The sequence below is a fragment of the Nannobrachium achirus genome (genome assembly GCF_963921795.1).
Source record: "Nannobrachium achirus genome assembly, chromosome: 13".
NCBI lineage: Eukaryota > Metazoa > Chordata > Actinopteri > Myctophiformes > Myctophidae > Nannobrachium > Nannobrachium achirus.
Genome location: NC_137833.1, coordinates 35946470 through 35968024, shown reverse-complemented (window position 1 = coordinate 35968024; position 21555 = coordinate 35946470). Strand labels below are relative to the sequence as shown.

The window sequence follows — 21555 nt, the reverse complement described above, 5'->3', positions numbered from 1 at the left end:
CCTTACAACCTTACCCAAAGGTACTTGTAATGGGAAGGGAAGTGTTTCAAAGGATTGCTCAGGAACAAATGGAGAGAAGCGTTTATTTTCCAATATTAAACGTTAAACATAATAATAAACACAATCAAATGAGTTCTCTTTGCTGATTGGATAAAACTGGTATCCCGGCCTGAATTTGTATTTTCTGTTTACTAAAGAGCTGGAATCTCGGTTCATAATGATTAACTTAAATGGGTTTTAAACTAAACTAAAATTAACCCTAAATACTTGTAGAACTTATTCTAAACTATACTTTACTATATTATAAGTTGGCAACTCAATTAGATTGATGCAGAAAGAACATGCAGAAATAATGTGAAAACAGCATCAGTAATGCAGGTAATTGCCACTTCAAGACAGGGAACATTGTGTTCATGTTACTCAATGCTGCCCCCTGCTGCACACATTTTAAATTGTACAAGCACATAGAGAACACAGCATACTGCCCTAAAATTTGTGGAAAACGAACATCACCGATTCTAACCATGTGTTTCCAAAATAGAAATTGTATTATTTATTTATTTTTCTTCTTCTTTTTTTCCCCCACAAATGGTCAAGGTTAGACATTTAGGCATTACTTTAATCATGTAATGGAGTGATAAGTTGAGCGGGGTTGATATTTAGACAAAAGAATGCCCTCAGATCCGAAAAGTGCAGGTATGTTTCTGTCTGTCAACTATGCAAAAATCTACTTGTATGTCTACTCTGTACTTGAAAGTTTAGGGTTTTGTTCTGCGTACATTGTACAATTTTGTGTTGGGTTCATTTGGTTAGTGTTGCCGGTTAAGGTTAGTGCTAATAAGGGAACTGATTACAGACTATGGAAGACGCTTACAGATAGTGTGTGTGTGTGTGTGTGTGTGTGTGTGTGTGTGTGTGTGTGTGTGTGTGTGTGTGTGTGTGTGTGTGTGTGTGTGTGTGTGTGTGTGCGTGCGCTCTCTGACCCCTCCCCAGGCTGCTATCCGCAAGGAGCTGAATGAGTTTAAGAGCCGAGAGATGGACGTTCACGAGGAGAGCAAACATTACACCAGGTAATTACAACGATCCATTTCATTGGTAAATACGTACATGAGCGGCTAACTTGTGCTTCGCTAACTTGCAATGTTTCCTGCTCCTACAGCCACAACCACTTATATTCTTATCACCTTAACGCTACACTGCTTTTGTTCACACTGATCCATGTTCATATCTAAACCCCTTCCCACATACAGTAGAAGATGCAATGCTCACCAAGGTTCTTCATTGACAACCCATAAAGTGAAACAGACCTATATCTGTAATGCATTGTTAGGTATATTGATTAACAACTAATCAATGTAATAGTTATTTATAAAATAATTGCTTTCATAAATAGCAGATCTACAACGTGTCGTATAGGCTGTTTTATGTGACGCAGTTGTATGATAAGTTAATCAGACTGATTGATTTAGTCGCTTATAAGCAAATGGATTAGAATTTCCTTTGTGTTGATTTGTTGATATATAAAAAGTGTTTTTCGATTATTTGATCAATCAAAAAGGTTAAAGATAATAATCGCCAAGAGGTTGATTAATCGATAGTTAGTTTCATCCCTAATTGTACCTCAGCATGAGAGCTGATAGAGCGAGTCTTTGGTGTTATATGTTACTGATATGTTAACACACAATTTGTGTTTGTGTTTACAGGTTCCACCGGCCCTAAGCATACTCAGTCCTACTGGATCTCAGGCCAGTAGATTCCAAAGGCCTCGGCTTCAACCGTTCTCCAGCCTTCAGCACCCACAGTGCCCCATTTCTGTTGACTTTTCTTTGGGATTCCACAGCCGCTGACAATATGTCCATCAGTCCACGGTTACAGGTCGGACCTAGGATGTCAATGGATATTAGCCACAATATACTTGTACCTGTCTGTGGTCTGAGCTACGGTGTGTATAGGACTCTGGTTTGGACCAGTTATTTATTTTTGAAACCTCCTGGACTTAAGTTAATGTTCCGGTTCACTAGGCGTTTTGATTTAAACCCCACGATGTCCAAACGTTTTGATTTAAACCGCAAGATCTCCATCAGACAACACCAAATGAGGAAGCGGAGAGAGGAAATTACTTAACCTTCACTCTGGGATGTGGATCAACCCTAAATACTCGCAGAGATCGCATACTGTACTAGTGCAGCCTACAAGTGAAATTTGCAGAGAGGTTTCTACCTGGCAATTTCTAACATGCACAACGACGTGTTATACTGTAACTGTGCACAAGGGGGGTTGTGACGATGAGCTGCCAATCCTGTGGCCAAATATGGACATCCTCTCAAAACAGGAAATGATGTTGATTGGATTGATATGTGCTGATGTCAGAGAGAGTGAGTGAGAGAGTTATGTTGAAATGTGCCTATGTGTTATGTGTAATGTGGACATGTACTGCCACTAGAGGGCACAATGTCATAATTTAGGAATATACAGTAAGCTCTGAGGAGTCAGTGTATGTACAGATGAGGAACGAAACATCAGTGCTGTTGGCTTGCACTGCCAATGCCAACGGATCTTTAAGGGTCAATCATGGTCTGGAATGGAAACCATTCAGCAGCAACAACCTTACGTGCTTAACACAGTGTTTAGAATATACTTGATGATGTCAGTTACACTGCTATGAAGTTACATGCAGTTACTAAGGGTAAAGCTCCAGACTAGACACATACCATGGAGGATCTATTCAAACTATTAGGCTTACATACAGCAGTATGTTTTAACTTTTCCATTTCAGGTTAAATAAATAAGTAAACATTATTTATTAAAGCACCTTTTGAAACGGGATTAAAGGTGCCGTACAATGAAAATTACATTAAAACTGCACCGAAGGCAAACACATATTACTAAAGATTTGCTTCCAAAACAAGTGAGTTTTTAACCGCTTCTTAAAACTATCCACTGACTCAGCATTTTTATCACTAAAGCCTTGATCACCCTTAGTCTCAACTAGATTTCGGGACAGACAGAAGAACTAAGTGCAAACAGAATGACTTAATGTTAAAGGGATATTACACTTTCAAAAAAACTTTTAGGTCTAATCAGGCTTGTATGAACACCCTGAACAGTTTTTAATTTGCTTCATTCAGTATTTAGATATTTGATGTAAATGTTACCAGCTCCAACACGCCCAGGCCCTCTCCACATACACACCCATTGTAACTTCAAACTCCATTTTAACCATGATAGATTCATTAAAAACACACATTATTTTTTCTGGTGACTCATAATACCCTCCTAATATGTGAGCAGACCGTGTTTTTTCAATAACTTTTTTCATTTATTTTCAATAAAATATTATTGTATTTAATGTTTTCCATTTTCCCAAAGAATTATTAAAAATAAAAGAAAAAGGTTATTGAAAAAACACGGTCTGCTCACGTATTAGGAGGGTATTATGAGTCACCAGAAAAAATAATGTGTGTTTTTAATGAATCTATCATGGTTAAAATGGAGTTTGAAGTTACAATGGGTGTGTATGTGGAGAGGGCCTGGGCGTGTTGGAGCTGGTAACATTTACATCAAATATCTAAATACTGAATGAAGCAAATTAAAAACTGTTCAGGGTGTTCATACAAGCCTGATTAGACCTAAAAGTTTTTTTGAAAGTGTAATATCCCTTTAAGTCATAGGCCGAAGACTCAATTACCTGTGATTCATAATGATTTGAAAAGACAAAAGTGGCTCCTGCTATTTATTCCTCTCCGTGACACACGCCAGTGTTTCCTATCAGCTTTAAATGAAGGTGACAGGCTTCATTCTTCAACATCCTACCCTTGATACCCTTAAACAGTACTGCATCTCAATCAATCTGTGACACGGTAATAAGAGAAAAGAGATGACAGATCAGGCTGCTCTGATGGAGGTTTCCATTTCCATAAACATTCCCTTTGTGGTGACCCTGTGTTCACACACTTCCCACTGATGTCAAATATGTGCCTCTTGCTGCGCATCCCTCTGCCACGTTATGCAAAGGGAGATTCATTACACAGTTTGCCTCCAGGTTTCGGTCATCCACATAAAATTTTAACGTTTGTTTTCTCTCACATGTGATGCCTACATGGCGGTTTCACACAGTCGATGCAAACTTGTTAATCTCATGTGATCTAATTATCTTGCAGTCACTTTAGAGGTTGTAACACTGCACGGTCTGTTTCTCTTGCTTGTCTGTGCCAATTAGCATACGGTTGGCAGCCATGGCTCCTCTGTTTCTCATTTGGCTGTACCATGCCTCCTATATTTTCTCAACCTACAGTATTATTCTTGTGCAAGTCTGAATAACTTTCTTTAATCGCAATTAGAAAGAAAAAGGAATTACAGTATGTACTGTATGTGAGTAGCCTACACAATAAACTCTGGTGTCAAAGTGTGAACCTCCTAAAACGTTCTGCAGTGGTAGAGACAACGTGATTGGTAGTCCCTGTAAAATGTCCCTTTTACGCCTCTATTTTTAACATTCTAAGACTTTTGGATCAAATCCGAGTGTCCAGGGCACAATGCAGCGTGCAAAGAAGGCCACAGATTTATGATGGTGCCTACGTAGCTGCTGAAACGCACGGGTTGTTTGGCAGAGATTTGAATCTGGGAAGTCATCAATATGTGTCAGACCGCTGCCGGATCGAGAGCATTTGCTGTAAAGGTATCTCTCTCGCTCTCTCCCTTTCCATGATGTCCCGCAGCAGGACTGGGAGAAAGTCAGTGCAAAACGTATCTAAAAAATTGCTTTAAAAGGTGTAATGTAGAATTACATTTTTATTTTGTAGGATATCATCTTTGGGCTTAGTGAACCTTGACTAAAAGGAAGACATTGCAAGGGTATAAAACTACCTTGCCACTTGTGGTTTTAACAACGCACCTTGATGTGCCCGCTTCTTACAAATCGTGTAAGAAGGCCTCTGTCCTCTTTTGAATGTTCGGAGGTTGTAACACGATGTATACAATATCGGAGGAGAAGCAACAGTATTCAGTCACGTTAATATGTACCTTGTTATATAGTATATTGACTATTTTGTACAGAATGTCTATCGAGCATGTGCATAATGTTGAAATCAAGTTTACTGCCAAGATACGTTATTACTCCTATGTGAATGTTTTAAGCTATGATTTTAGCTGTTTGATTTTTCTACATTGTACTTTTATTTGCTTTTTGAATTCTTGTCCCCATATGATAGCACAATGTGAGAAAATGTGAGTGTTGTAGGGATCATATCATGCAGGCCTATAACAAAAATGTGTTGATCTGTTGCTATTGACGATGTAAACCTGGCTTGCCCAAAAAATACATTTTGTTGATGGTAATAAATCGGCTCAATTCTGTCTTCATTGAAACATAGGACATCATACTGGAACTTGAATTTTATTTTAACTAGGACCCAATGCATTTAAGACTATTCCTCCTTTGAAGTTGTCGTTTTCCCTTGTTATTGTAATGCACTCTCACACAAAACGCTATTAAGTAGGCTTTGTCTCCATACTGTAGATCAGTGGTTTTCAAACATACATTCTCCTATCAAGAACACCCATATACAGTAGATACATATTAGGCCACGGTCCCGCATTTGTAGAGATTTTGTGCCAGGGAACCCATAAGAGAAAATGTTTGTTATATTACATTTAGTACAGAAGTGTACAACTGTCTCTACTATAGGTGGATTACTCAAACCAGGGGCACACACTTTCTTTTATTATCCTCTTTTAATCCATAAGATCCATTTGAATTCATTGTCTAAATCTTGACATCTACTTTGGAACCTGTCAGAATGACTGAGAGTCAATTAGCTTAACGCATTTATAAAACAGCCACCCAAGTATAAAAATATCAGTCTCTGTGATAAATGTCAGCAGGTTAGGATGCTGACAAGTCTTTTTCACTGCTTTTCAGTTTTTCAAGCTGGTTTAAATCAGTTCCAGCCACGGTTGACACTTGATTCCTCAACTGCAAGCATTATTGTCAATCACTGACAATAGGGATTTTGATGATGTGACACGTCCATGGTTTCTACTACTAGTGAATCCCAGCCCTCTCTCCAATTCCATATCCATAAAGAACACGTTTCAAAATATACAAAAAGGTCAGATTGTCCCAACATATTTATAATACGGGCATCAAAACATAAAAAAAAAATCATTCTTTGATTCTGTGATGTACCGGTATGACCTATATTATTGGTCTATTGTTGGTATATTTTGGAACATACATCTGAAATATACAGTTATATTATACATCCTTTTTTTCCTTTTTTTTCCAGTGTTTAAGTAGGCCTTAAGTGCTGCTGTCAAACGCAAACCCTCTCATTAAAAAGTCATCTTTACAGATGTTTTCTGTGCCATGATGTAGATTTGCCATTAATTAAGGTTAAGACTTGACATGAGCCTGCGAAAGGACATGCAGGCCTTCAACTACAATACAAGGCGAGAAAAACAAAAGAAATGTCAACAAACTACTAATTTATCATAAAAAGCCATCTGAGATTTATCTTCATAGGATGATATCATGTAATATAAACACACATATGCTAATGTCTAACTTTATGATGTTTTTGTATATAAAGACATGGGGAAAATCATCTCTTGTTGTTAGACTCTTTTGTTCAGATGATTATTTGCTATATCTATAAATAAAACTATCCGTATTAATCTTTTCAAGGAAAACCTTACAATTTAAGGGAATCCATCTTTTGTTTAGTTCAATTCTGCTTGCTACAGTACATGCACTGAGAAAGGTTGCGTTCAGATTATCATTTCAGTATATGTAACAGAATGGACACGGATCCACTGTCCTTGATGTTGACCATGGTTGAGCCAACATAATGTCCCTGTTTATGAACGAGTTAAATTCCTCAAGCAGTTTGTATCCTGACCTTGAAGTGTCAAGAACCCTGACGAATAGTTGGCTAGGATGGTGAAGAAATAAACTGAGTGCTTTTCAAGGACCTTGGAGCAAGAACCTTCATCACTAAAGTAATAGACAAAGGAAATACGAGTAAACAAACCAGTATGGTCAATGGTCATAGGCATAGCCTGTCTTAAAAACCCTACCGTAATGAAAAACCATTTGTAATGAAGGACATGCATCCTAAAGATGTTGATGAATAGGTTTAAGAGAAAGGCTGCTGTATGAACATTGAATCACGAAGAACATTAAGAAATAATCTCAGCTATTCAATCATTTCTTAATTATTGAAATGACTTGATTTATCAATTTGGAGTGAATTTGGCCGTTGTTAATTTAATTTATTTTGTATATTCTTATAATAAAACAATAACAACAATATTCATATTAAACAACGGTTAACAATTTAGATGAATTCATATATAACATGAAAAAAACTAGGAACTCACTAACTAAGAAATTATGTGAATCTCTAGATCTGCATAGAAACATTGTGGCACATTGGCCCCTCGGAAAAAGGTTGGGAACCGCTGCCTTAAATCTACAGCATGTGGACGCAGTGAACAGTGGTGGAAAGTAACTATTGATATATTTAGTACTGTACTTATGTATCATTTTGTATTATTAAGTATTTATTTTTTACTTAACTGTTGTATTTCCAATTTTCAATACATGTACTACTACTCTACTATATCTCAGAAGCAAATATTATACTTTTCATTATTACATGTATTTTAAAACTTTAGTTACTTGTTACACTAGTAACTATTTGCATACATTTTAAAACTTGTGAAATGGGATGTTCTGCATAATGAGTAGGCTACTTACATTTGGTACTTATTAGTATATTTTGATGCCAATTTGCACTAAGTAAGCACATTTATGATGATATGATATGATATGATATGATATGATATGATATGATATAGTACTTTATTGTCAGCAGCAGTCAAGTATGCAAAATATATATACACATTTGACATACGGTAACACATGGGACAAAACAGGGTTACATACATAAAGATATACAGACAGCAATGTCCACCGCCTGGCCTGACCCTGGCCAAACTCCTGATTAAGCCTTAAAGTCAACGATGATGGACAAAGGACCTTTGACCTTACTGTATGCTGGAACACCGTATCTCCTTCCTGAAGGCAGCAGCCCATATTCTCTATACAACACATGGCTATTGTTAGAGGTAATATTCCTTGACAACCTTATGCTCTTATCATATGTAGATGTATATAGCCTCTGAAGTGGTTGTCCATCTATCTTTGAACAAATGTTCGGTTGTTGCAGCAGTTGTGACTTTAGGTCTGCAGACAAGCGTCCATACCAGTACTGAAGAACACTCATAATAACAGAAGTGAAAATCATAAGAAGAATCTGCCTACTAGCTGTTTAAAGTATCAACATTGTCATATTGATACTTTTACTTAAGTTAACATTCAAGTACTTCGTCCATCACTGACAGCGTGCATGCATTCAGCAGGTTTCCTGTTGTAAGGGGTTCAATCCCCAGCTGAGTCATACTAATGATTATTAAAAATATGACCCAATGCCTCCCTGCTGGGCACTCAGAATCAAGGGTTGGGTTGTTGGTAAGACCCTGTGACACATTAGTGCAGTCGTTCCCAAACACATGGGTCGGGACCCATTTTTACGGGGCCCTGAATTTTTGTCCTACATTTTGTCTGAGTCATCCCAGCCTACTTGCCTCATACTACGGAAACAGCAGATACTGTAGTGTAGGCCCCTGACCTATGGGCCACATGGCTTGTTAACCATTGATTCCCAATCCCAAACACTCATTTGCTGAGGTCAGATAGTATAAGCACACACACACACACACACACACACACACACACACACACACACACACACACACACACACACACACACACACACACACACACACACACACACACACACACACACACACACACACAGAGAGAGAGAGAGAAAGAGAGAGAGAGAGAGAGAGCGCTGGTTAGTATACCTGTACACATATATTTGTCAATTTGTTTTCAGATATTTAACCACTTGAACCGTCAATACTTTTCCCTCTACACCAAACTCTTTGCCAAAAATAGTTGTGAGCTTGTAGATCTGCTATTTTTAGCTAACGTTCTCATAATATGGACACTAGGGTAGTGGTTAAATAGAAAAAAGGAGAAAAAAAACTTTCTATCACTCAAAGATTTGGAGGACCCCCTAGGGGTCCCGGACCCCCTGTTGAAGACCCCTGTGCTGAAGAAGTCTGAGTGATGCTAGGGTGTACCTGCTACTCAAAGTTTGTTGCGTGTGTGTGTGTGTGTGTGTGTGTGTGTGTGTGTGTGTGTGTGTGTGTGTGTGTGTGTGTGTGTGTGTGTGTGTGTGTGTGTGTGTGTGTGTGTGTGTGTGTGTGTGTGTGTGTGTGTGTGTGTGTGTGTGTGTGTGTGTGGGAGGGTACATAGGATACATCAAATACATATTTACAAAGTAGCATAAGCCTATAAACAACAGCTATATGCAGAACAACAAACACTGTCACAAAAAAGTCATAGTGTCGTCACAGTATCCCACCGATAACAACCAGCCAAAGTGACAGATTGTGACAGCACTGGACATACTGCAGGGAGAGATGAAAAAACAAACAGAGAGAGAGAGAAAGAAAGAGAGAGAGAGAGAGAGAGAGAGAGAGAGAGAGAGAGAGAGAGAGAGAGAGAGAGAGAACTTAAGTATAACAGTTAAAAGTAAGTATGAAACGAAGTCATCAATCTCTTCAACACCCTGAGATCAAACTTGATCTCACCAAAAGCAACACATCAATACTCGACTTTGGCAAGAAATAGTTATTGATTCATGTTTAAAGTTTTAAAAACAGCCAAAAGTAGAAATGATTTGGGAGGTTTCCAAAAACATAAATTTTATATAGATAATCGATGCCCACCTGGCATAAATACATGATAATGTTCCTGTCTTCCCACACACACACACAAACGCACACAGTCTACGAATCCATAAACTTAATTGAAATGTCCCTCTAACCTTTATCTAAACCTTATTCCAACCCTAAACTTGACCTGAAAAAAAGTACTTTGTCACACACACACACACACACACACACACACACACACACACACACACACACACACACACACACACACACACACACACACACACACACACACACACACACACACACACACACACACACAAACACACACACACACACACACACACACACACACACACACGAGAGAGTGAACATTATCAAGTCCTCACAGATAGCAGAGAGAGAACATTATCAAGTCCTCACAGATAGGAGAGCAGTTTTCCTCTCTGGCTTGCTGCCTGGAGGTTTATGCTATATTATAGCTCCATTAATCATTTGTTATTAGAGACAGGACATTAATCACCTGCAGGGATTCATTTCTAAAAATGAGAAGATGGGAGACCATGGCCTATCATACACAGTAAAATCCTGTTAATTAAACTAAAATCAGTCCGTTTTTATCATCTCAGTCAAATGTACACATTTTGCAGTGTAGTGATCATATAAATGCAGTCCTCCAGAGTTTCAGCAAATACGTGGTGCCAAGGTAAAGATGTGCCAAAGTGTGTACATGAGCTCAACAACATAGAAATAGAATATCTGGAGTACAAATCATTGAATACATTTTCACAATGCTTCACCATTATGTTTTATGTAAAGCACTTTGGGGTTTAGTTATGTTTTTATTCTCTATAAAAGAAAATATTTTAAAAGAAAATGTATTCATTAATCACAATAGTAATAATGTTGAAAATGTGTCCTACATTTTCATAATAGTGGAAATATCTATCTCCACTATTTTCTTTTTAAATACATTTTGTAAGTATAAAATGATTATGTTTCCATATTGTAAATGATTTATTTTGATTATATGATGCTGATTATTGGCACTCATTTCTTTATATATTATCTGCCCTGTGTCTTTTTTTTTTTAAAGCCTAAAAGGCAAACAGATATGCACTTTTTGTTCATATGTTCCAATATCTAATATCAAAAACACAATTAAATTGTTAATCACAATTATTTGTATGACAATTAATGGTCGTGGTAGTGACAGACCTACATATTTGCAGTGAAGGACAAAAGTTAATTGGATTGTGGGAGAATTCATATTTGACAAGGATGTACGTGACTCCTGAACCCTCTTGGCTGGCCTCCTGTGCAATCACAAGAGAGCAGATATGGACACTGCCCAAATGTAACACTCATAACATGAGCAGGCAAAGGCCAAGTGGTTATTAAAAGGTGGAATTCTCTCTAGCAGGCAACAGATGGACGCACACAAGCACACGCATGCATGCATGCATGCACCGTACGCACGTACGCACACAACTCCCGGAAGGTGCAGGCAGTAGGAAAGCGGTGAGGTAATGAGCTGCTCAAACCATAATCAATTCAAGGACTCATCTAGCATCTACTATAAGCGATTTGGCTGTGAGATTTTCAAGGGGCTACACATCCCCCAGAATTAGATTAGCGGTTGATGGCCTTTTTTTTCTCCATGGTTATTTATAGACACATGTTGTATGGATTTGATTAAAGGACAATTAAGATTTGCATATTTTAGCTGCAACAAAATATTACGAACTAGAGGTGCACTTAGTGGAATGCATATCTCTGCAAGGCTGGGTGGAACTCCTATGATGTCAGTAAACCATGACATGTCTATGATGTCGGACTACATATTTGGGCCTTGTCCAACTACTTTACTTTACTTTATTATGGATCCCCATTAGCACTTGCCTAAGCATGACTATTCTTCCAGGTGTCTGTCACACCCACATACACATCATGCACAACAACATACAACAAATACTACAGACAGACAATAGTTCACTTACAAAAGTCAAGAAGTACATTTCAGAAATGTACAATTTCACAATATTACTAGTAAGACGCCTCAGGGCGACAAGCCATGTCTTGGCCGTCTGGCCAGTGATGTATATCGGACCAGTTACCCATTATGGAGACCCCTGGTACCCATATACAGTATGGAGATCCATGTACTGTATATGGAGATATGCAGTCAGATGTGAAAATCCAATGACGTCTATCACATCTGACATCATACATGCAATCCCTTTTATGCCCATACATGGAGATCCCTGTCTGAACCAGCCACACAGATATGGGCTGTCTCTCACAGTCTAGATGAACAAGACTGGCAGAATGGCAGTAGCCTCACGTAGCCAGACTATATCATCTTTTTCTGCTTTTAAATTTGACGGATAAGTGTGTCATTTAGCATTTTTTATTTGTTTACTTGTTATCCAGTGCAGGACATCTCCCCCTCTCAAAGTGTCCTCTAGACAACATTCTCCCTCCTAACTCCCATGCTGTGGGTGAGGAATGACACCCCGCCTCCCGCCCCCCATCACCACTGCAGACTCACTCCCCACCGCCGCAGTCACCTCTCCAGACTCTACCTCATCGCCTGCTACTACTCAGTCCTTCTATCACTGCTTGTTGCATTTGTTTTAGATACATGCTACATATACTATGCAGATGCATGTTGGTTACTTGTTCACAATCACATAATTATTTTAGATAGTTATACACTGTTTGCTTGTCCACAAAATCTAAGAATGTCATTTAGATAGCATGTTTTTTAGACTATTTTACCGTTTACCTTGTTGTTTGTTGACTGAGGTTCATGCCGATTTAATCAGATCTTGCACTTTTTAAGTCGCTCTGAATATGACGGACTGGTATGCCTAAATTGAATTTTCATTGAAATTGAAATATGAAAGTTAAACAATATACTATACCAAATAGCCCAGTTACTGCAGTGATGGAAACATGCAAGTTTCAATCTACAGTTCAGTCAGGAATACTCATAAACATAGCAATGTTTTTAATGAATATAAATGATCAATACATGTATTTAGTTTCACAATGTATGGATTTTCTTTATGATACTCTGACGGAGCACACTGCATCTCCTGAGAAATAGGAGGTTTTCCAAATCCTGAGTGGTAGCTGGGGTGGTGGAGGGTGAGCAGATGCATGAGACAATGTAGCAAGCATCCTAAATGTGCAATGCAAACCTCCCTGTTTAAATGGGTGCTATATTAGTGAAGTGTGTTTTATGATTGCTTGAAAACAGAAGCGTGGAGCTGAGGCCGACCAAGTGTTGGCCACAAGACTGGCATCTGTTGTGCAGTTTTCTGATAAGATCTAAAATCTAGAGAACCCGCTCTGGGACCAGGGGTGTCACCTGAAGACGGATATTAGTAGGTAGGATGTAGAGAAGTTTTAGACCAGGGGTCTTCAACAGGGGGTCCGGGATCCCTAGGGGTTCCTCAGAGTTACTAGGGGGGGGTCATCCAAATCTTAGAGATAGAAACTTGTTTTTTCCCCCTTTTTTATATTAACCACTTGAAACCTAGCGTCCATATTCTGAGAACTTTAGCCGAAAATACCAGATCTATAAGCTCACAACGCCTCGCGCTGTGAGTTAAATATCTGAAAACACAAATTGACATGAATCCAAAATACATTGATGATCGTGCTGTCAAACAATTAAACTATATATGGAATCTATATTGTGTGGGGTCCCTGCTTCATCTCTCTCTCAATTAAGGGGTCCTTGGGCTGAAAATGTTGAAGACCCCTGCTTTAGACTGATTCATTTGGAATGAAAACCAGACTGTCCGCCATGTGGGAAAGCTTGGTGACACAAGATGGCTGCAGCACAGTTTCCTGACTGAACTTGCTCTGCATGCACAACAGTCATTTGTCAACTATAAAAGTTACAATCCAAAGTTGTAAATAAATTGAATGTTTCACAAAAAAGACCACGGCTCCAAAGCCTAGGCTTTAAGGTGTTTGTGTGTGTATTCAATTTGTCATGCAGGAGTTTTAATACCACGGTGCCCCAGAAGGGCATATCATTAAATTAAAAGTACCGGCAACCAGATTTAATAACCACATTCACTGTCTAGAACAAATCAGTGAACAGGAAAATTAGCTATCAGCATGTCCTTAAAATTAAGGTGTACTGGACCCTATATGAAAGCTGGGTTCACCTAGAGTTCCAGCTCGAGTATTTATGCTGTTAAATCAGTCCCTAGCATCAGCCATCTTTCTGAGAAAGCCTGAATTTTCTATTAAGGTCTTTTTTCATGTTAACCTTGTTCAAGAGCTCTTCAATCCAAAATCTTCACTGAAAGGGGGATTGAAGTGGGAAAGAAGGACAGGATGTACGTTTATAGTCTGCCCTAGGAACACATCTTGAGTAATTGGACATTTTGTCTCCATTCGCATTTCTTCTTTCTATCACACAGAATACGGGAACATTATGTTTTGTTGGTCTCCTTTATTATGTTCATTAATATTATTCATACTCACTTTCCTACACCAACCAACCAACCAACCAGCATGCAATCTTTTTTAATATACTGTGAAATATTGTTCTGTTATTTTTGTTGTAGGTTTATGAGTTATGTTAGTTCATGATTTGTATTCCATCTTTTGTGTGATACTGTTTGTATTCCACCCAGTATATGTTTCATTACGTGTTTATTTGTACTATACCTTTATCCACTTAGTAAACTGGACCTGAGCTCTATAATAAGCTTTTTTCCCTCTACACCAAATGTCTTTGCCAAAAATAGCTGATCTATAAGTACACACCACATTGCAAACAATGCGTTGCGTGCTAATGTTCCCCCTAGATTAATATGCATGCTGTTGGAGTTCAAGTGGTTAAGCAAAATAAAATAAATACTATAGGGGCCTATATATAAAGGGGACAGGAGTTAGACTTTCTAGAAGGCTAGAAACAGGAGATGGAGGTGCATGCATTTGCATGCACCAGCAGTGATGGAGGGGATTTGAGAAAGTGATGTTGTTATGTGTGTGTACGCTTTCACGCCTGACTCGGCAAAACCATTCTCTGCGGCATATCTCATATCAATGGCTCTCGTGGTGAAGACAGATGGTATGGACATACCCCAGTAAGAGCCCTTCCAACACACAAACACACTCTAAATCTCAGCCAGTTTGTACATCATGACACCCCCCCCCCCCTCGCACACACACACACACACACACACACACACACACACACACACACACACACACACACACACACACACACACACACACACACACACACACACACAGGAACTTCCTTGGTACCCACTACCCACACAGATTAATCTCTGTCCAGTGATGAGTCATAACATCACTTCCTCTCCCAATGTGTGTGTGTGTGTGTGTGTGTGTGTGTGTGGGGCCAGCAGTATACATGATGTAGTAGGTGTAGTCTCCACCGAAAAGCTACAGCAGCTGTTGCTGACTTCTAATCACGCCTCACAAAGTGCCTGCTGTCCCATACCTAAAAAACAGGGTACTATTTGGTGGTAGGGTGTTATTTAAAAATATTAAATAACACTACCTATACATAACATCCTCTCCCCCCCCCCCCCCCCCTCTTCTTTTCTCGCTATTATTAATATGAATTGTTATTTTCATCCAGGGGGTCCCCAGGAAGAAAATATTAATGTAGTACCAATACAACTAGGCTATTTGAAAATAGCAATCTGCAATATTTTCCTAACCATTTTAAAACCACACATCTTATATGGGGCATAATATTCATTTGGGGTCTTTGACATGAAAAGGTTTGAGAACCACAGATAGTTGTGGTAACCGAAACAGTGGGTCCCTGAGAACACTGGGAACCATTAGAAAAATATTTATACATTTTATTTTTGTATTTGTAAATGATCTACATTTATATAAAAAAAATAAAAATAACTTTGCACTGCCCAAAACTTTTTGGGGCAGTGCAAACCGCTCCTACGTTTATTACATTTAAGGCCCAATAGTTCTACATGCTACAAAGCTAGTGAATCATAGTAATTTGGGGTATGAAGTTGAAGGGTAAATTTAGGTCTGATAATTAAAATCATGTAGTCTGACTTTACATATATCCAACAATTTTTCAAAGCATACATTACATATTCATTTTATATTGTCTACCAAGTTCCAACCTGTGGTGGTGCTGGTGGTTGTTACAAACTGTCCATGGTCTCTTCTGCTGTTGCTGTCGATCTCTTGAATTAGCTTTCCTGTATTTTAAGATTACATGCTTGTCTTCTTCCAATGATTGAGGTTCATAATACATTTTGTACATTTCTCGTAAAGTACCACCTAAAATCAGTTCCTGGCACTCGGGATTGTGTGTGTAGAATCAGACAGCTGATCTGATTTGAATGTGTGGGTGGAGACTGAGTGGCTTGTGTTCTTGATTTCTGCACAAAATGTGTAATGGCCCCTCTCCACATTTCAGATTAAAATGTAACCATAAGATTAAAGCTACAGTCAAACAAAAAGCAGTTCAGTACATGTACACCGGCGTACATGTTTGTGATGAAGGCTTCCCTGTGTGCTTCAGTAGTATAGGTTATATGTTAGGTTGTGTATCTCCTCCTGGCTTCAGTTTCACACTACACACTGGCTTTGGAAATCAGCTTTGTATTCATTGTGAGAAATAAATACGATGAGAAAAATTATACAAAAACTAGAAGTGCTCTTCCGAGCACATGTCTCCACCAGGCCACGCGTCCTGGTGGTGCTATAATAGGCAAATGTAAAAAGGGTGGCATGTGTTCTTCACCAATCTTAGACCTTTCATGGCGCCACCATGAGGCTTATTTGAACATTTTGTAGTGTAATTTCTTCCTTGGCCTTTTGCGAATGTGCGTGCACAATTTCATTACAATTGCACGCTGTGTTTGATTTGAGGCATTTTGTTCGAAACGGATCAATCCTGCAAAGTTTGGAGGCCAATCTTAGCCAATCAGGTTGGAATATTTAATATGGGTCTGATCCGTCTTGATCATATGACTGTAGATATACTGTGTACTGAGTTGTGTTAATTGTGGGTAAAATCTGAAGGAGTAATATCCAAAAATGTGTCTTACATAAGTCGGCCTCCTGGTGGCGCTATAAAAGGCTGATGTGAAAAATGCAAGGAAATGTTTTTTCCTTGGCTTATAGGGAGTGCGCTTACAAAGTTTGAAACTGATTGGTGGAGTTATAGGTAAAATCACAAATTGGCCTGTTATAGCGCCACCATGAGGCTGATTTAAAAAATTTGAAGTGGCATTTCTTCCTCGTCCTAGTGGGAACGTGTGTGCGCGATTGCGTGATAATTGCGCTCTGCGTTTGTGATTTGAGGCATTTTGTCCAAAATGGACCAATCTTACAAACTTTGAAAGCAAATATCAGCCAATCAGGATGGAATATGGACAATCAGACAAATCTGTGTCGATCACATGACTGTAGAGATACTGTCTACCAATTTGTGTGATTTTTGGACAAAATCTGTAGGAGTAGTGTACAGAAATGTGTTTTGCAAACATCGGCCTCATGGTGGCGCTAGAACAGGGCCATCTGAAAAATGTGGGGCAGAGGTTCTGAATTGGCATCCAGGGAGTGTGTGTGCTCATTTTGGCAGCGACCGGGCCAACGGTGCCGGAGATTAGCTGGTAACAAACTCGGAGGACGGACGGACGCACTCACGGACGGACGCACGGACAGGGGCGAAAACATACTCTCCCTCAGCCTTCGGCTGGTGGAGACAACAATTGAATCAATGGCCAGCTCATCCCTTGAGTCACATCCTATTATGTGTTTACAAAAGACTGCAATGATCTGCGTCTTCTAGGTCTATAAGAATAGTATGAAAAAGAAAGGTACTCAAGACGAAACACAATTAACGCATTTCTGGTCCACGTAACACTGATGAAAACCTAGATGCGCGCAGGTTGGTACCAAATGAGCCAATGAAACCAGCGCTCCCCAAAACAACAGGTTTGGGGATTGGTGGGAATTGATTACATGATAGTCACCTGTGCATTTAGTCTCAATGTTTGTAAACAAGAAATGGGTCTATTACATTAGCAGCCACTACTATACATATGCGTAACGGAGCTGATCCGAACCTCCCCACCCGGCTTCGAACCCGGGTCTCCCGCGTGAAAGTCCAATATTAACCACTCCAAAGGGCCATCCCTAAAATGGAACGAGAGCAGATACTAGACTTTTGAGGCTTCAGGCTGGGGCTGCAACTATCACACTGTATGGCAGTCTACGACCCACCACACTCACCCCCCCTTTGACTAGGGATGTCCCGATACCACTTTTTTGCTGACCGAGTACAAGTACGAGTACTTCATTTTGAATACTCGCCGATACCGAGTACCGATACGAGTACAATTAATAATACAAAATGTCTTTAAATTACGTTTTTTTTGGGGGTTTTGTTTTTTTATCAGATGTTCCTCACTTTCTGGCTGTATATAACACATTAAATTGCATTGCTTTCCCAGAACATGGCACAACTGCCACACATTTCACTTTTTTTTTTTTTTCCAGGTTTAGCCCATGGAAATTCCTGTACTGTGCATGATCTTCTAGATCTGCTATGCTCAAACATTTTGTATTTTTACTTGTGATACTTTAAGAGAGAGAGAGAAAGGCGAAGTGGCGGAACACACAGGGTACTCGGGCGCTTTGTGAGCAGTATCTGACGAGTACCGATACCGCAAAATAGGCCGTATCGGGGCGAGTACCGATACCGCATCCCTACCTTTGACCTCCTTCTACGGGGAAGCCGGATCCGGGTCACGGCACCAATGTAACGGAGGTGATCCGAACCTCCCCAACCGGCTTCGAACCCGGGTCTCCCGCGTGAAAGTCCAATATCTTAACCATCACTCCAAAGGGACATCCCTATGGAACGAGAGCAGATACTAGACTTTTGAGGCTTCAGGCTGGGGCTGCGACTATCACACTGTATGGCGGTCTACGACCCACCACATATGCTCAATGGGATAGTTACGTTGAATTGACCCGAGGTGGATTCAACAAATGCCTTCTAAATCGGTAGTTCTCAAAAATTTCGTAAATCAAAATGATTCAACATTTTTGCATTACAAACGAGTTTTCCAAAATGTAAAAAGAAACAGCAGATGTGCAAGCTCACAACGCAGCACCAAGTGATGCGCTGTGAGCTTGTATCTGCTATTTTTGAATAGCCAATGCAAAAATGACATGGATGCTTTCCCGGTTAAATGAAAATATAACCATATTTATGGTTGTAACCAGGACAATGTGGGAAATTAATCTCAATTAGACTGGAACAGTTTTTGGCTTTTTTAATTGAAGATATGGCTATCAAGTTACAATTATGTATAAAAAGGGAAATCTAAATTTGCCTCGCAAGACAAATCAAGCCTCTGCTCATGTCTAGAGTCGTCTTCCGTGGTATCCTGTGTGTCCTTATTGTTCCTCTTGTCATGACGGTACTCATCAAGGCTTGCTTTTTACTGGCAAAAAAAAGATCCTTTCCTTTTTACACCACCACCATTTTTTGCATGTGTTTGTTTGTGTTTATTTTGCTGTTTGTGATACAGGAGCCAGAGGAAACAAACAGGAAATGTCACCGAGGTACAAAACAGTAAATGACCAAATATGCGTGGCTGTGTCACATAAACCTGTCAAGACAAATAAGCAACTTCTCAAAAATCCAGATTTAGAAAAGAAAAAAAACAGGCATGAGAAAGCCTGCCTAGCCCTAGGCATCGTCCGGTTTGTCCGAGGGCGGCCCACACGGCTGCAGCATCTTCTCCATCAGGTTGAAGCGGACACGCGCCTTGCTCTCGTTCTCGGAAATGGAGAAATAGTTGAGCAGGTCAAAGTGTCCCATGTAGGAGCAGTAGGAGTCTCTGTGCTGGTTCACCAGCCATTCCCACTTGCTGGTGTCGGCGTGGCCCGTGCCGATGTACTTGGACTGCAGATGCTCCAGCTGACTGTGGATGTTGTATCGGTCAGTCATTCTCACTGCAGGCAGGAATCCTTAGATTTCTGAGCAGAGAAGAAGAAATAGGTCAGTGTGTTTATACTATAGACATGAGCAGAGGTAATGCTCTGAATGAATTAATGACATGATGTGTGAATCATAGTCATTACGTTTAAAATGGCTGGCGAATCATTGTTTTCACATTATGTAGACTATTTGTAAAGACATGAACCACGATGTGATAGAAGTAATGCAATCCAGGAGTGAGAAGGTATCTTGACTTGCAATACTGTTTCTCAATCACAGCAGCGGTGTAATGTAACTAAGTACATTTATTCAAGTACTGTACTTAAGTACAGTTTTGAGGTCATTTTACTTTGCTGGAGTATTTCCAGTATGTTCAGTTAGTACTTTTACTTGTACTTTTACTTCTACTCCACTACATCTCGGAGACAAATATTGTACTTTTACTCCACTACATTTTATTTGAACATGTTACTAGTTACTTGGCCGATTTGGATTATTATTACAAAACATACATTAACCTCTTCAGCCCTATATACATTTCAACCATTTCAAAATAGCGACACATTGTGAGCTTGTAGGTCTAACATTTCCAAAAAGATTGTGTACATTTTGATTGATTAATTGATTGAAGACTTTATTTAATACAGTCGTCAAACTGCTAATTAAGTTTATTAGCAGTTTGCATAGGAAAGGTAGTTTCATGACAGTTGACTGGTACAAGGTCAACTAAAAGGGGATCCTAGTAAGCTCTTCAGTTTTTTTTACACAGTATCTCATAACATTGAATGACAGACGGATACAGTACTATGCAGAGGATAAAGAGCAAAAGAAAAATAAAAAAATTGTCATAAAGAAAAATAAAATAAATAATCGATATTTACAGTGGAAAACGGGACATTCTGCATTATGAGTACTTTTACACTTTTACTTTTGATACGAGTAACTAATACTTTTACTCAAGTAAATGTTGAATTCCGGACTTTTACTTGTATCTATATTATCTAGTATCTATATTGCAGTATTGATACTTTTACTTAAACCAATGTGAGTACTTTTTCCACCACTGAAGCACAGTTGCCATGCTAATGTTAGCCTGCTAACAGCCCAGGCTAACAGAAGGTTAGCTTAGCTTGCAATTACTTACTACCTAACGTTAGTTAACATAATTTCCCGACCTTCCTCTAAAGCTACGCTCATCGATTGTGCCACGAAAGGTTCAATATAAAAGCCTTACAATTATATCACAACAATGCTTACTTACACGATTAGAAGTAGCGATCTGCCTCCTTTACACACGCTTTACACAACGACGTTATGATGAAACACAGCAGCCCCAACTTCCGGGGGTAAGCGCTGTGCGCCACCGACATCATGCGCCGGGGGAAACAAAGTGAACATGGATAAAAGTCCCTAGGCTACCCCCCATCGCTCGACGCTCGACACTCTCTCTCTCTCTCTCTCTCTCTCTCTCTCTCTCTCTCTCTCTCTCTCTCTCTCTCTCTCTCTGTTGATTGATTGATTGAAGACTTTATTAGAAGTTTGCATAGGAAAAGGTACAGTTTCATGACGGTACAGTTCACTGGTAGACTACAATTTAGGTCAGACCACTCTGGGTCAGACTAAGCTTATTTCCACAGGAAACCATTTAAGTATCTCATATAACATTGAATGACAGACGAATAGAACACAGTACTATGCAGTATATGCAAAGAAAAGAAAATGAAAGAACAAAAGAAAAGGGGGCT

The 21555-nt window shown here is 39.4% G+C and overlaps 2 protein-coding genes across 3 annotated transcripts in view; one reads left to right on the top strand and one right to left on the bottom strand.

Annotated features, from left to right (window-relative positions):
- The window catches only part of phactr2 (phosphatase and actin regulator 2), a 29118-nt gene extending 26034 nt beyond the window's left edge, over positions 1-3084 (top strand). The window contains exons 11-12 of the mRNA XM_080740444.1: positions 994-1070; positions 1704-3084. Of these exons, the coding sequence (XP_080596570.1) occupies positions 994-1070; positions 1704-1719 (93 nt within the window). The 3' untranslated portion in view covers positions 1720-3084. The remainder of the gene's footprint in view (positions 1-993; positions 1071-1703) is intronic.
- Positions 3085-19124: 16040 nt separating this feature from the next.
- Positions 19125-21152, bottom strand: sf3b5 (splicing factor 3b, subunit 5). Of its 2 annotated transcripts, none has more exons than XM_080740288.1 (2): positions 21068-21152; positions 19125-19848 (listed from the first exon to the last, which is right to left on the bottom strand). In XM_080740288.1, the coding sequence occupies exon 2, from the start codon at positions 19817-19819 to the stop codon at positions 19559-19561; it is 261 nt and encodes an 86-aa protein (XP_080596414.1). In that variant the 5' UTR covers positions 19820-19848; positions 21068-21152; the 3' UTR covers positions 19125-19558. The 2 variants fall into 2 exon arrangements, with proteins under 2 accessions (XP_080596414.1, XP_080596415.1); XM_080740289.1 differs by having other exon boundaries at positions 21072-21147.
- Positions 21153-21555: the final 403 nt, after the last annotated feature.

Excerpts from the sequence above, each read along its gene's own strand:
- sf3b5 (XM_080740288.1), bottom strand. The coding sequence starts at position 19,819 with ATGACTGACCGATACAACATCCACAGTCAGCTGGAGCATCTGCAGTCC.